The sequence below is a fragment of the Nicotiana tomentosiformis genome, chromosome 12 (assembly GCF_000390325.3).
Source record: "Nicotiana tomentosiformis chromosome 12, ASM39032v3, whole genome shotgun sequence".
Taxonomy (NCBI): Eukaryota; Viridiplantae; Streptophyta; class Magnoliopsida; order Solanales; family Solanaceae; genus Nicotiana; species Nicotiana tomentosiformis.
In genome coordinates, this window is record NC_090823.1 from 12,151,132 (window position 1) to 12,163,040 (window position 11,909).

The window sequence follows — 11,909 nt, forward strand, 5'->3', positions numbered from 1 at the left end:
TTATCAGTTTTGATTAGAATGAGTATACAAATGTAAAGAATTATAGTAATATAAAGAACTACGTTAGGGCTTGATCCCCATAGAAGCTTAGCCCGGGGTACGTAGGCAACCTGTGAGAAAACGAGAAATCAGGTGCAGCCCCTTGTATTAAACAAAAATAATTTTGTGTTTATATTTTCTGTAGTATTGAACAATCTGTATAAAAAGGCAGATTTTTGCTAACAGTGAGTACATTTTTATTTCAACATATCTTGCAGATTTATAAAAGCAACGATCATTCTCTGATGGAGGCTAGATGGTAACATATTTTCCATCTGCATTAGCACAATGGCTCAAACCTATATATAGTGGCTTTTCCTCTAGCAATAGGATCCTGAAGCCAAAGTTTATCTAGCACTTTCTACACCAAACTACAGCTGCTGCCAAAGTTAGCCATCGTGGTAGAATTGTATAGTGACCACAACCAATCTATATGATTTATTGTATTGTGTATTGTGAGTGACAACATAGATTAGAAAAGAAAAAAAAGTATCATGATATTAAAAATAGGCAAAATACATAAAGAGACTCAAAGTTGGCTTCGAATATCTATCTCGCACTCCAAGGCATTATTTTTCTTTCTTTTTTATTTTGGATCACAAGTTGGATGGCTTATAAGGGAGTTTCTACCTTCTAAAAATGGAGTTTTCACTGCAGCTATTGACCTTGCTTAGGGTAGAGTTTCTACCTTCTATGTTTGATGAGATTATGTAGACTGAACAACTTTGAATTCACTCGACAAATTTTTCTTATTGATTAATTTGGACTATATGTATAAGTTTAAAATGACCCAACCTTAAGTTATGTTAATTTGTGCTTTTCCTAGATTGACAATCCAATCCGTCCAAGTTTTGACAGATTACACTTATGGCTCAACGATTGCAAACTAGGGTTAAGGCCCGGTCATATTCATGGAAACATTGGTGACGATTCAATCACCCGCTTGTCTAATTTGATCGGATATTAGAATCGAAAACAATAATGCCTCTTTTATTCGCTTATCCTATATTTTCATGGCTGCCATAAAAATCATAATACTGTTTAATTTTATGGGTTATTGAATGGTGTATTTGGTGTTGTTCTTGTTGGGGTGATAGCATGAGGGTGGTGATGAGTTTGTGATGATGGCGGAAGAGTGCCGGTGACTATGCCTTGATTGGAGAAGAAGAAAGTGGGCCCCACATGATAAAAATAAAGCAAAAATGGAGGTTGTATATAAAATTTGAAGTCACTTAATGGAGATTTGGACTGGTTTTGAACAAGAATTGCAATTGAAAATCGTGGAAGAAGTTTGTCTATAGACGCTTGTATAAAGGTATATAAAAGTGTATAATAGTGTATAAGATGTGTTTATATAATCATATACACTATTATACAAGATTATACATAATTATACAAAAAATTGACTTCGTCTTCTTCCTTGTGTCTTTTTTGAAATTTAACTCAAATATTGCTCAAATCTACTCCAAATCACTTCAAATTTAAATTTTGAACTCCTTTTGACATTTTCAATCAATTGGAACAACATCCAATCCAAACAACTAACAAACTCAAAAAATATTTTCGAAAGCAAAGCTTTGAATTGCCTTTAATGATGGACTTCTACTCTTCAGTTTTCTTACATTGCAACCAGGTGACACAACGAGGGAGGCACAAAATACATGGCCCCTTATAGCATATGTAGAAGATGTGAGAAGAAGAGAGAGAGAGTGAAAGCAATGATTGTGAGAACATAGATTTAACTCCATAGCTTTAAGAAGCAATGGTTGTAAGAACACAGATTTTGAATTTGCTAATGCTTTTAAAATATGTACAATATGGGCTAGGTCGGGTAAAACTTAAAAACATGGGCCATTTTTTGTTATGGTATGAAGTCACGTGTATTTTCTTGTAATTCTTTCTCCAATTGATGCTTGAGACTTGACCCAATTTGTTTTATTTTTGCATAATTAACTAAATGATAGAAAAATTCATATGGTACATTAAACCATGTCTTTCAATAGTGAAAAATAGGCCTAACGTATAAAGGTCTGTCCGGGAAATAGTATTTCTCAACTATCAATCGGCATGACAATGATGCATATTTGATAAAGCTTTTGGCGCTACAGAAATCGGACAAAAAAAATAGAACTTTCACTAGATTCAACGTAAGTCCCTTCTGAATAGAAAAAAAATATATAATTCATGTCCTTTTATCCTTTGTTTGGGACTTACTAGCAAACAAAGGTATTCACATCACATGTTTCATGTCAAAATGGCAAAGCAAGTATTATTTTAAATCTCACGAGGTGCTGTGATGAAATGATAATGATAATTGACACGTGAATTGTCCGTGCAGTTGTGATATGAAATGAGGGCACGAGGTGCTGGAGAAATATGATGATTTAATTATGGGCACGAGGTGCCGTGAAAATATAAAAATGGGCTGAGACCCGTATTTATGAAAAATATGAAAATGGTCTTCAATTCTTGTTTCTTCCTTTCTTCCTTTATTAAGAGTGTTTTGTATGAGAGTTAATGTTGGGAAGTACTTGTGTGAATCCTTTCTTTGGAGTGATCTTGTGAGGTTATTCTCTTAGGGTATTTGGGATTAATTAGAGTGTTTACTCTAATTTTATACTCTCTTTTGTATTCTTATTGTTATAGTAAATTGCTCCTCTCTGCTTGTGGACGTAGGTCACTTTGACCGAACCATGTTAAATTTTTGTCTTCTTTATCTACTTTAATTGTCATTGTTATCAACTTTCATTGTCTTTGTTATTGCCATTATACCGTTGTTTGGCTAAATTACGCATTACCCGAGTTTTCGATCCTAACATATTGGTTAAATTGCATTGACTGATTTATGTATAATATATGATGAGATTATTTAGTCTTCCTTATGCCACCTAAGAAACAAAACAGTGCTTGTGTTTATTGATGGCAAAAACGGTAATGAACTGCGCCTAATGGTAGCTCCCTCAGCCGCTTAAATTAAAAATAGCCGATAAATGTATAATCTATGTACAAATTCTCGTAAAGCAAGCTTTTACGAAAATTACTGTAAGGTATTTATCATGCAAGCATAAAATTACTGTAATTAAAAGCTTACAATTCAGTACAAATAAGTTGACGTCGATTATATGAATTCTCACTGATCATGTTTCTCCATTTAAATTCTATCGCAGGAACCAAGGACATGTACCTAGGTGATGAGCATGTCCTAACTAGTGACGAAGTAAAAGGTATGGAAGGAGGTTCAATTAAATCCCTTTCGCCCCATAAATAACATTGTGCAAGTAGGGTAAACTATTGAATTCCCTTAATATAAGTGACTTAAATTATTTTGTGTATGTATATATGTGTGTGTGTGTTATGAAATTCATTATGAATTGACTAGTTGTGCACTGGCTATCAATCTATTAGCGCTACATGCCGCAATCCTCCTTTTTTATTTGGGCATAGAATTAGCTATTTCGTTTTTTATCTAGACTTGAAGTCGATAATATGAGCAAGCTCATATAGGCAGAGTTGGCTTGATAGATGTGTCACAGCCCCAATTTTCCTCTGTAGGATGTCATGATGGCATCTAGTCTCTACGACTAGGTAAGCCTAACATGCATAGAGAAATAACAAAAATACTACTAAAACTTCAAATAAAACCTTCACACTATAATATTAAACTCAACAGTTCAATAGCCAACACTCTCCCCAAACCTGGTGGAACGGAGTCATAATCTCTACAAGAAAGTATTAATAGTCTCGATATTCAATATTGTTTGAAACAAGAAGTAACAAGTTGAATGTCTAAAACAGAAGAGGACTCCGAGGCATGCGGACGTCGAGCAGGTATACCTTAAAGTTCTCCAAAGACAGCTACTCAATCAACCTCTAGCGTCCGGCACGGGTAGACGTACCTGAATCTGCACAAAACGATGTGAAGAGGCGTAATATGAGTACACCACAACGGTAACCAGTAAATATCAAGCCTAACCTTTGTAGAGTAGTAACGAGGCCAGGTCAAGATACCTAGTAGGACCTAATAAACAGTGTGAAAACATAATAACGATAAATAATGGAAGGCGGAGAAATAACTGATACGAAAGAAGTTAATAACATAAACTAATACCAGAATTTGTAAGCATAGATAACATAATGGAAGCAATTAAAGGGAGCCACCAAAGTCAAATACGGCTCCAAACTGATAAGACAAGGAAGAATAAAAACAACAACGAGTATTTCACCAATAACTCTTTACAACATGAGATAAACAACAAGAATTATGGACGAGGTACCACCTTGTACACAACAAGAACCACAACCGAGGTACCACCCGTATACAACAAGAATCATCCGAGGTTAAATTTCAACTATTACTATACCACATCCAAATTGTAATTAAGGAGAGGAATGTGCTCAATCTTAGCATAGTTTCTGATGTGTTAATTACTGCTTTTCAAGGATTGAACCTTTTGAATCATCATCTTGTACGTAAATATGCAGATTAGGCATGTAGTGTCTCTCTTCAATATATTCCCTTTTTGGTTATTAATAATCTATGAGTAGGGATCAGGCCTAATCCTTCGCCACACTTGGTGGTCTGATCTTTTTAGAAAAGTAAAGGAAATAATATAATTTGTTTAATTGCTACTCTATAGTCTAGTCTAGTCATTAAACAGAAGATTTCAATCGATAGCTCTCAATAGCACTAAAATCTAGCCGTTCACATTTATTATTGTTTTAATATGAAATCGGCTAATAAATGAACATAATTTTTTTCTCTAACCCATATATTGAATTTTGGCTGAATTTCAGCCCATTTTGAGTATAGTAGTTTTTCCATATACGTGATGGTATTAGTAGGACCCGTGACAATACATACATAATATTTCATGTTAAAAAGAAAGGAAGATTTTTTTGAAACTTGTGACACTTCTAGTCTTAAAAAAGATATAACATTTGTATTATTACGAAATCTTATCTTATTATTAAAAATAAAATTAAAAGTTTAAATTAAATTATTTATAAATTAGAAAGTTATTTTTTTAATGGATTAAAAAAATATTGCCAAATAAACTTTAAATAGTTCGACATTGATATACCATTCTACTCTTGTGCTCTCTATATCTCTCTACATTTCTCTGTTCCCCCCCCCCCCCCCCCCCCCCCCCAAAAAAAAGTAGAAAGAAAAAACCGAGTTTGCCGTTTAGAATGATACTTGGACTGAGAAGCAAAATCATACCACTTCCTGATCATAAGTTGGGAAATATCAAATTAGGTTCAGTAACCAGTAAGACACATAATTTTTATTACTATACGTTACAAGAAGATAAGTATCATTCAATTCTTTTATAACTAATTTCAGTCTCTTTTTTGATAAAATTTCTGTGTCTCCTTGTTCGAAGAAGATGCAATTTGCCACAGACCATGTAGAGTAAGATGCAGCCACAGTACTGCTTCATCAATGGTATGCTATTTCTTTTTGCATACAAATTTAGCCAACTGGAGTAACTGAGACAGAATTTTAAAAAGTGGCCTAGAAAAGGCCATTTGTGTAAATGCCCTTAATAAAGCAATGGTGGTTGCAGGAAGAGGCAAAGGAGAGAATAAGGGAAACATTTGGAAAAATAGAGCTATCTCCTTCTTCCTATGACACAGCATGGGTAGCTATGGTCCCTTCAAGATATTCTATGAACCAACCATGTTTTCCTCAGTGCTTAGATTGGATTCTTGAAAATCAAAGAGAAGATGGATCTTGGGGCCTAAATCCTAGCCATCCATTGCTTGTAAAAGACTCCCTTTCTTCCACTCTAGCATCTTTGCTTGCCCTTCGCAAATGGAGAATTGGAGATAACCAAGTCCAAAGAGGTAAATGACACCGAGTTTAGAAGAACGATTTCTTTGAAATTTGTGGTCGTAAATATGCAATGATATTTTTTTGGTTATAAAATAAAAAATTTAAAGTTAAATTTTGTCCAAATATATAAAGGTGTCACTCATTTTAAAACTGACCTGAAGAAATTACATCATTTGAATTAATTTTTTCGGTGTAGTGTCAAAATATTAAAATTTTAATTGTTTACAAATCAATTATATATCTTAGTGTAGCTTAGCTCCAAAGGTTAAATAATATATGAATAAAAGATATATCTTGTAAGCTAATTGATCTCCCATTAGCAAGCGTTCAGGGTGGTCCTTTGTAACAGGTCACAGACCAACAGTAAGAAGTTTGATTATTTGTATCTTGTTTGAAGCGGTTTTGATTTTATGTCTCCCATCTGTGTACTAATTAATTTATTTTTACTATATAAGGTAGGGGATAATACCGAACCCCATCATCATGGGCCAGCATAGCGCAGGGTGAATGGCTTCAATTAAAAAAAATTAACCTTAGTAGAGAAAAATTAAAGAGAAAAACAGAATGTGTGTATATCACTTAACCATATGGTTAAATAATAATATAATATATGAATAAAAGATGCATGCATTCATTAGTTTGTGTAAACACTAAGCAGAATAAAATGTTTAGTTACCATCTTGCATGTTATAATTGTCAAGTATCTAGACGATGTGCAAAAACAAGTAATGCTATTGACATGGTTCAAGAAAGAGTGAGCAAAGGAGTTTGCATTTTGTAGTATTATTAATTACTTGAATAGTTCCTTCATTTTTCTTTTAGGCCTTGGCTTTATTGAAACGCATGGTTGGGCAGTCGATAACAAGGATCAGATTTCACCTTTAGGATTTGAAATTATATTTCCCTGCATGATCAACTATGCAGAGAAACTTAATTTGGATCTACCTTTGGATCCTAACCTTGTAAATATGATGCTCTGCGAACGTGAATTAACAATTGAAAGGTATGCTTCTTTATTAAATGGTCATTTTACATATTATGGAAATTATTAGTTTTGCAGCCTTGCGCAAAAACTCCTAATGTATAAAACAATTATAGGGGAAGTTCAACAATATTAGTCGTCTGAAGCTAAATCTTAATAAAAGGCCTAAGCGTAATCTCATTCGATTCATATATTAATAAGAAAAAGGACATATTTTTTATATCTATAGATCAATAATCAAACATGACAAAGAGAAATATCAAAAAAACTTTGTTGAAATTGGAAAGATAAATGACTAGAAATAGGAAAAATGAATGGATATATGCATGAAAGGAAATATCATAGAGGGTAGGAGAGGTAAATGTACTACTAGTAGTTAATACTTAATAATCTTTTGGAAGAAGTTTACACATCTACTCATCCGTCCAAACAGTAAAAAGCTAACATAAATTTTGAAACAACTTATAAGTGATAGTTATTTCCTTTGTTTCAATTTATGCGGCAACATTTTGTTTTTGGTCCATTTTATAAAAAATAGTGACTTTCTAAATTTGAGAAGATTAAACTTCTCATTTTTATTCTTAATGAGAAATTTTTATATATATCCTCACAAATGTCTATGATTTTTTTATCATAAATTTCAAAAGTATCCTTTATTTCAAACTCCATAGTAATTCAAATTTTACCACATAAAGTCTCCCATGGTGGTATATAATAACTGTAATTTTTTGCCTGTAATTATTGAGAACAAAAGTACTAACTTCATTTGTCTTGCCTTTAATCGATCACACGAACAATTATACGACGGTGTTTGACTAGGTACTGAACTTAAGGAAGATTGAATGACTTTTGCCACATGTCTAAAGTGCGCTAGACTTACACATGACATAGCATTTATTTGATTATAAAAGTATCTCATTAAGGATAAATTAAAAGTTTACAAAAAGTTATCAAATAAAGAATGGGATTCTTCTTTTGTGAAAAGACATTAAAAAAAATATGTCATATAAAATGGAACAAAGGAATATAGAATTTGCCCTCTCCACGAATTTGTATGCAGATTTGTAAATTGACTTATAAAACTCCTAACTTTATGGAGTAAGTCTCTTGGGAAAATGTCATTCTGAAGAATGATAAAGCAAAAAAAAATAGTTTAAAATTTGTAGAGTGCAAAACTTCATTTTTAATTTAAACATGACTGCAACACTCACCCCTTCCAAAAATAGAAAGAGGTCATTCTTTTTTTGTACAGACTAAAAAGAAAATAGGTTCACATAAATTGAAACGAAAGGAGTACTAGATTTTGATACTCTAGCTTCAACTTAATTACACCATACTAATGATATCTTACATCTGTAAACTAATCAATTTGTTGGGCCATTTTTTAACCAATAGAGCCTTAAAGAATGAATTCGAGGGGAATATGGCAAATGTAGAATATTTTGCTGAAGGGCTCGGTGAATTATGTCATTGGAAAGAGATGATGCTTCGTCAGAGACACAACGGGTCGCTCTTTGATTCACCAGCCACTACTGCAGCTGCCTTGATTTACCATCAGTACGATGAGAAATGCTTTGGGTACTTGAACTCAATCTTGAAACTGCACGATAATTGGGGTATGCACTACTAAGATCATCTCAATACTTCCCCATTATCTGCCTAAAGGAAAATACTTTTCATCTCTCTTCTTAGAATTCGTTGGAATTAAGTTTTAATTATGTTAGTATGTTTACTATATGTTCGATATGTTTGATAGGAGACTAATAGTTTTAGGGTACTAGAAAATATAAAGTACTTCTACTGATAAGAAATTTATGTTAGTATGATAATTTAGCGCTTGTGACGCATGGTGACATCCTTACCGCTTCTCCCCACAAGTACAAATGTACATCTACGAACAACTCACATATTGACTCAAATCATGCTTTAGAGAAAATCACAAGAAGAGTAAGTCTAATAAACTTACCTCTCAAGTCCAAACTCTGACATAGTACTACGATGAACCAATTTATTTAAAAAGCTCGGACGTCATCAACAAAGGGATATCTACATATATGTGGAAAATGGCAGAATTCTGACCGCCAAAACAGTCGGAATTCACGAATTTCCTACTACTTTCCGACCAAAATTGGTCGGTCGAAAAACAGTTGGTCGGAAAATAATTTTCGATCAAATCCGTTAGTGATTTCCGACCAAAGTAGTCGGAACGTTCGAAAGGTCAGACGACCAAATATTTTCAAATTTCCGACCAAAGTGGTCGGAATTTACCGACCGAATCAGTCGTAATAATATAAATAAAATAATTATTTATTTAAAATTAAATAATATAAATATATAATTTCCGACCGAATCGGTCGGAAATTAATATTTAAAAAATATATTTTATTTAATTTCCGACGGAATCCGTCGAAAACTTTTTAATTTTTTTTTAAAATTTCCGACCGCATCGGTCGAAAATCTGGGAATTTTTGGCAAAATGTGGGCAGCTGTCCGACTGTTTCCGTCGGAAATCAGTCAGAATTTTCTGTAAAACTGAGTAGCATTCTGCCCAATTTGGAGCTACACCACGTGTCAAACTATTACAATATAATAACGCCAACAACCAATCAACCATTAACACAATCTAAACCAACAATACCAATCATTAACATAATCTAAACTAATAATACCAACTATTAAAATAATCTAAACCAACCATTAACACAACCTAAACTAACAATACCAACCATTAAACCTAACAATTTTGGACATAAAAATATCCAAATAGTAGCCCACATTCAAGTTTAAAAATAAAACATAAAGTTGTCTCTCACAATCAAGTTTACCAATCAACCAAAATACCACACCTAAACTACTACACATCAGATTCAGTTTGTTCATCCTCATCATCAGATAGATCATGCCCATGTTTTCTCATGAATTTCTGGCAGTGGAGGGTCGTCGACGGAGCTGCAGCGAGGCGGCATCGCCGGTGAGTGGCATTGGTGATGGCAGCGGCGGGTTGGGTGGGGGGGAGAGGGGAGGTTTGAGTGTGAGAGAGAGAAGAGAGAAGGAAGAAAACAGGGAAAGAAAAAAGAAAGGGGTCAGGGGGGTTTTAAAAGAAAATAGGTCAAATAGTCGAACCTCGTTTTAATAAAAAATTCCGACCGAATTAGTCGATAACAGTTAATGCGGTATTTTTCGCCAAAATTTACGACGGATATAGACGGAATATCAGCCGTAATTATTATTAAAAATTGAAAAATATATTTTTATGCAATTTCCGACCGATTTCGTCAGAAATTTGCGACTACTTTTTCCGGTCGGAATATTTCGGTCGGAAATTGGCCGTTTTTTAGTAGTGATATATGAGTTCATATATCAATAACGCTTCATAACAATACCAACTAAGTAAGTAGCACTTAGGTCCAACTTCACATGACTTTCACAAAAATTCTTATTTCACCATTTGATATCAATCCTTGAATTTTAACTCCAATTCATCTATTAAATGTGTTATGGAATCTAGCCATTTCATTAGAAGTTCAAAACGATATCGTTCAAATAAGTCCAACACTATTCATCTTCCCTATTAATAAACTTTCAGTGTCAAAGCTATGATAGGAGGGTTCATCTATTCCACCCTTCTAACTACTTTTTCAGCTCATAAATAATATTAAAACACTCACTTATACTTCATAAATAAGGTTCATGTAGTAAAAATTATCTTTGTAAGAAAATCCTAGAAAATCTCTCTTTTGGTGTTTTTGGTTGATTTAATAAAATTTAGCAAACTAAAGGAAGTTTCAATGTTAATACTAGAATTAATTAACTTTAATGAGCACAAAACATCGATAAAAACTTGCCTTGTATGACCCAAATGAACCCTTGGTCAAAATCCTCTCGATCCTAAATCATCTAACTAATAATGAGTTGTACACCTGAGTATTTAAAGACACTGTAAACTAACTTCTAACCAATAACTAACTAACAGCTAATTACAAAGATCAATAACTAACACTAATTTATGAACCTTCTAGAAGTGTACTCCTTTAAATAATACACTGTACAACCTGTCTAAGCTACATATTTCAGCATTACTAATATAATCTTTTTCGTTATTCTTATAGTCCCCACTATTTGCCCTACAAAGATACATTCAAATCTCTTCTTAGTTGATGCCCTTCAAAATCTTGGAGTAGATCGGTATTTTAAAACAGAAGTCAAAAGAGTACTAGATGAAATATACAGGTAATTTGAAATGATCTTCATGGTTTATACAATTTATCTTTTTAAAACTTTTATTAATATTAATGCTGAATTATGAATAGGCTTTGGCTAGAAAAGAATGAAGAAATTTTTTCAGACGTTGCTCATTGTGCCATGGCGTTTCGACTTTTACGGATGAATAACTATGAAGTTTCCTCAGGTTTGTAACTAAAAACTCAGAAAATTAAATTTTTACCTATGCACCAATAATATAAGGGGTGTCTTGTCGTAATTGGTAAAGTTGTTTGTCGTAATTGGTAAAGTTGTTGGTCACAAGTTCAGGCCGTGCAAATAGCCTCTTGCAAAAATGCAGGGTAAGGCTGCTTAGAATATACCCTTATGGTTCGGCCCTTCCCCGGACCTCGCGCATAGCGGGAGCTTAATGCACCGGGCTGTCCTTTTACTTATGCACCAATAAATTGTTACTTTCTTTCTGCAGAAGAACTTGAAGGATTTGTCGACCAAGAACATTTCTTTACAACATCAAGTGGGAAACTTATGAATCACGTTGCAATTCTCGAACTTCACCGAGCTTCACAGGTGGCTATTCATGAAAGGAAAGATCACATTTTAGATAAAATAAGTACTTGGACAAGGAATTTTATGGAGCAAAAACTCTTGGACAAGCACATCCCTGATAGGTCAAAGAAGGAGGTATCACCTGTATATAAATTAGGCCATTCAAAAAACATTCTTTGTAATTTTCAATTTTATGATATTCCATTACTAGCGAGTCAATTAAATATCAGATGGAATTTGCTATGAGGAAATTTTATGGCACATTTGATCGAGTGGAAACTAGAC

General features: G+C 33.5%; 1 protein-coding gene across 1 annotated transcript in view; it reads left to right on the plus strand.

Moving 5' to 3' along the window:
• The first annotated feature begins 5,170 nt into the window (after positions 1–5,170).
• Positions 5,171–11,909, plus strand: part of LOC138902239 (cis-abienol synthase, chloroplastic-like) — an 8,756-nt gene continuing 2,017 nt past the window's right edge. The window contains exons 1-9 of the mRNA XM_070190085.1: positions 5,171–5,308; positions 5,424–5,485; positions 5,607–5,886; positions 6,698–6,878; positions 8,253–8,473; positions 10,967–11,087; positions 11,168–11,265; positions 11,545–11,759; positions 11,855–11,908. Of these exons, the coding sequence (XP_070046186.1) occupies positions 5,230–5,308; positions 5,424–5,485; positions 5,607–5,886; positions 6,698–6,878; positions 8,253–8,473; positions 10,967–11,087; positions 11,168–11,265; positions 11,545–11,759; positions 11,855–11,908 (1,311 nt within the window). The 5' untranslated portion in view covers positions 5,171–5,229. The remainder of the gene's footprint in view (positions 5,309–5,423; positions 5,486–5,606; positions 5,887–6,697; positions 6,879–8,252; positions 8,474–10,966; positions 11,088–11,167; positions 11,266–11,544; positions 11,760–11,854; position 11,909) is intronic.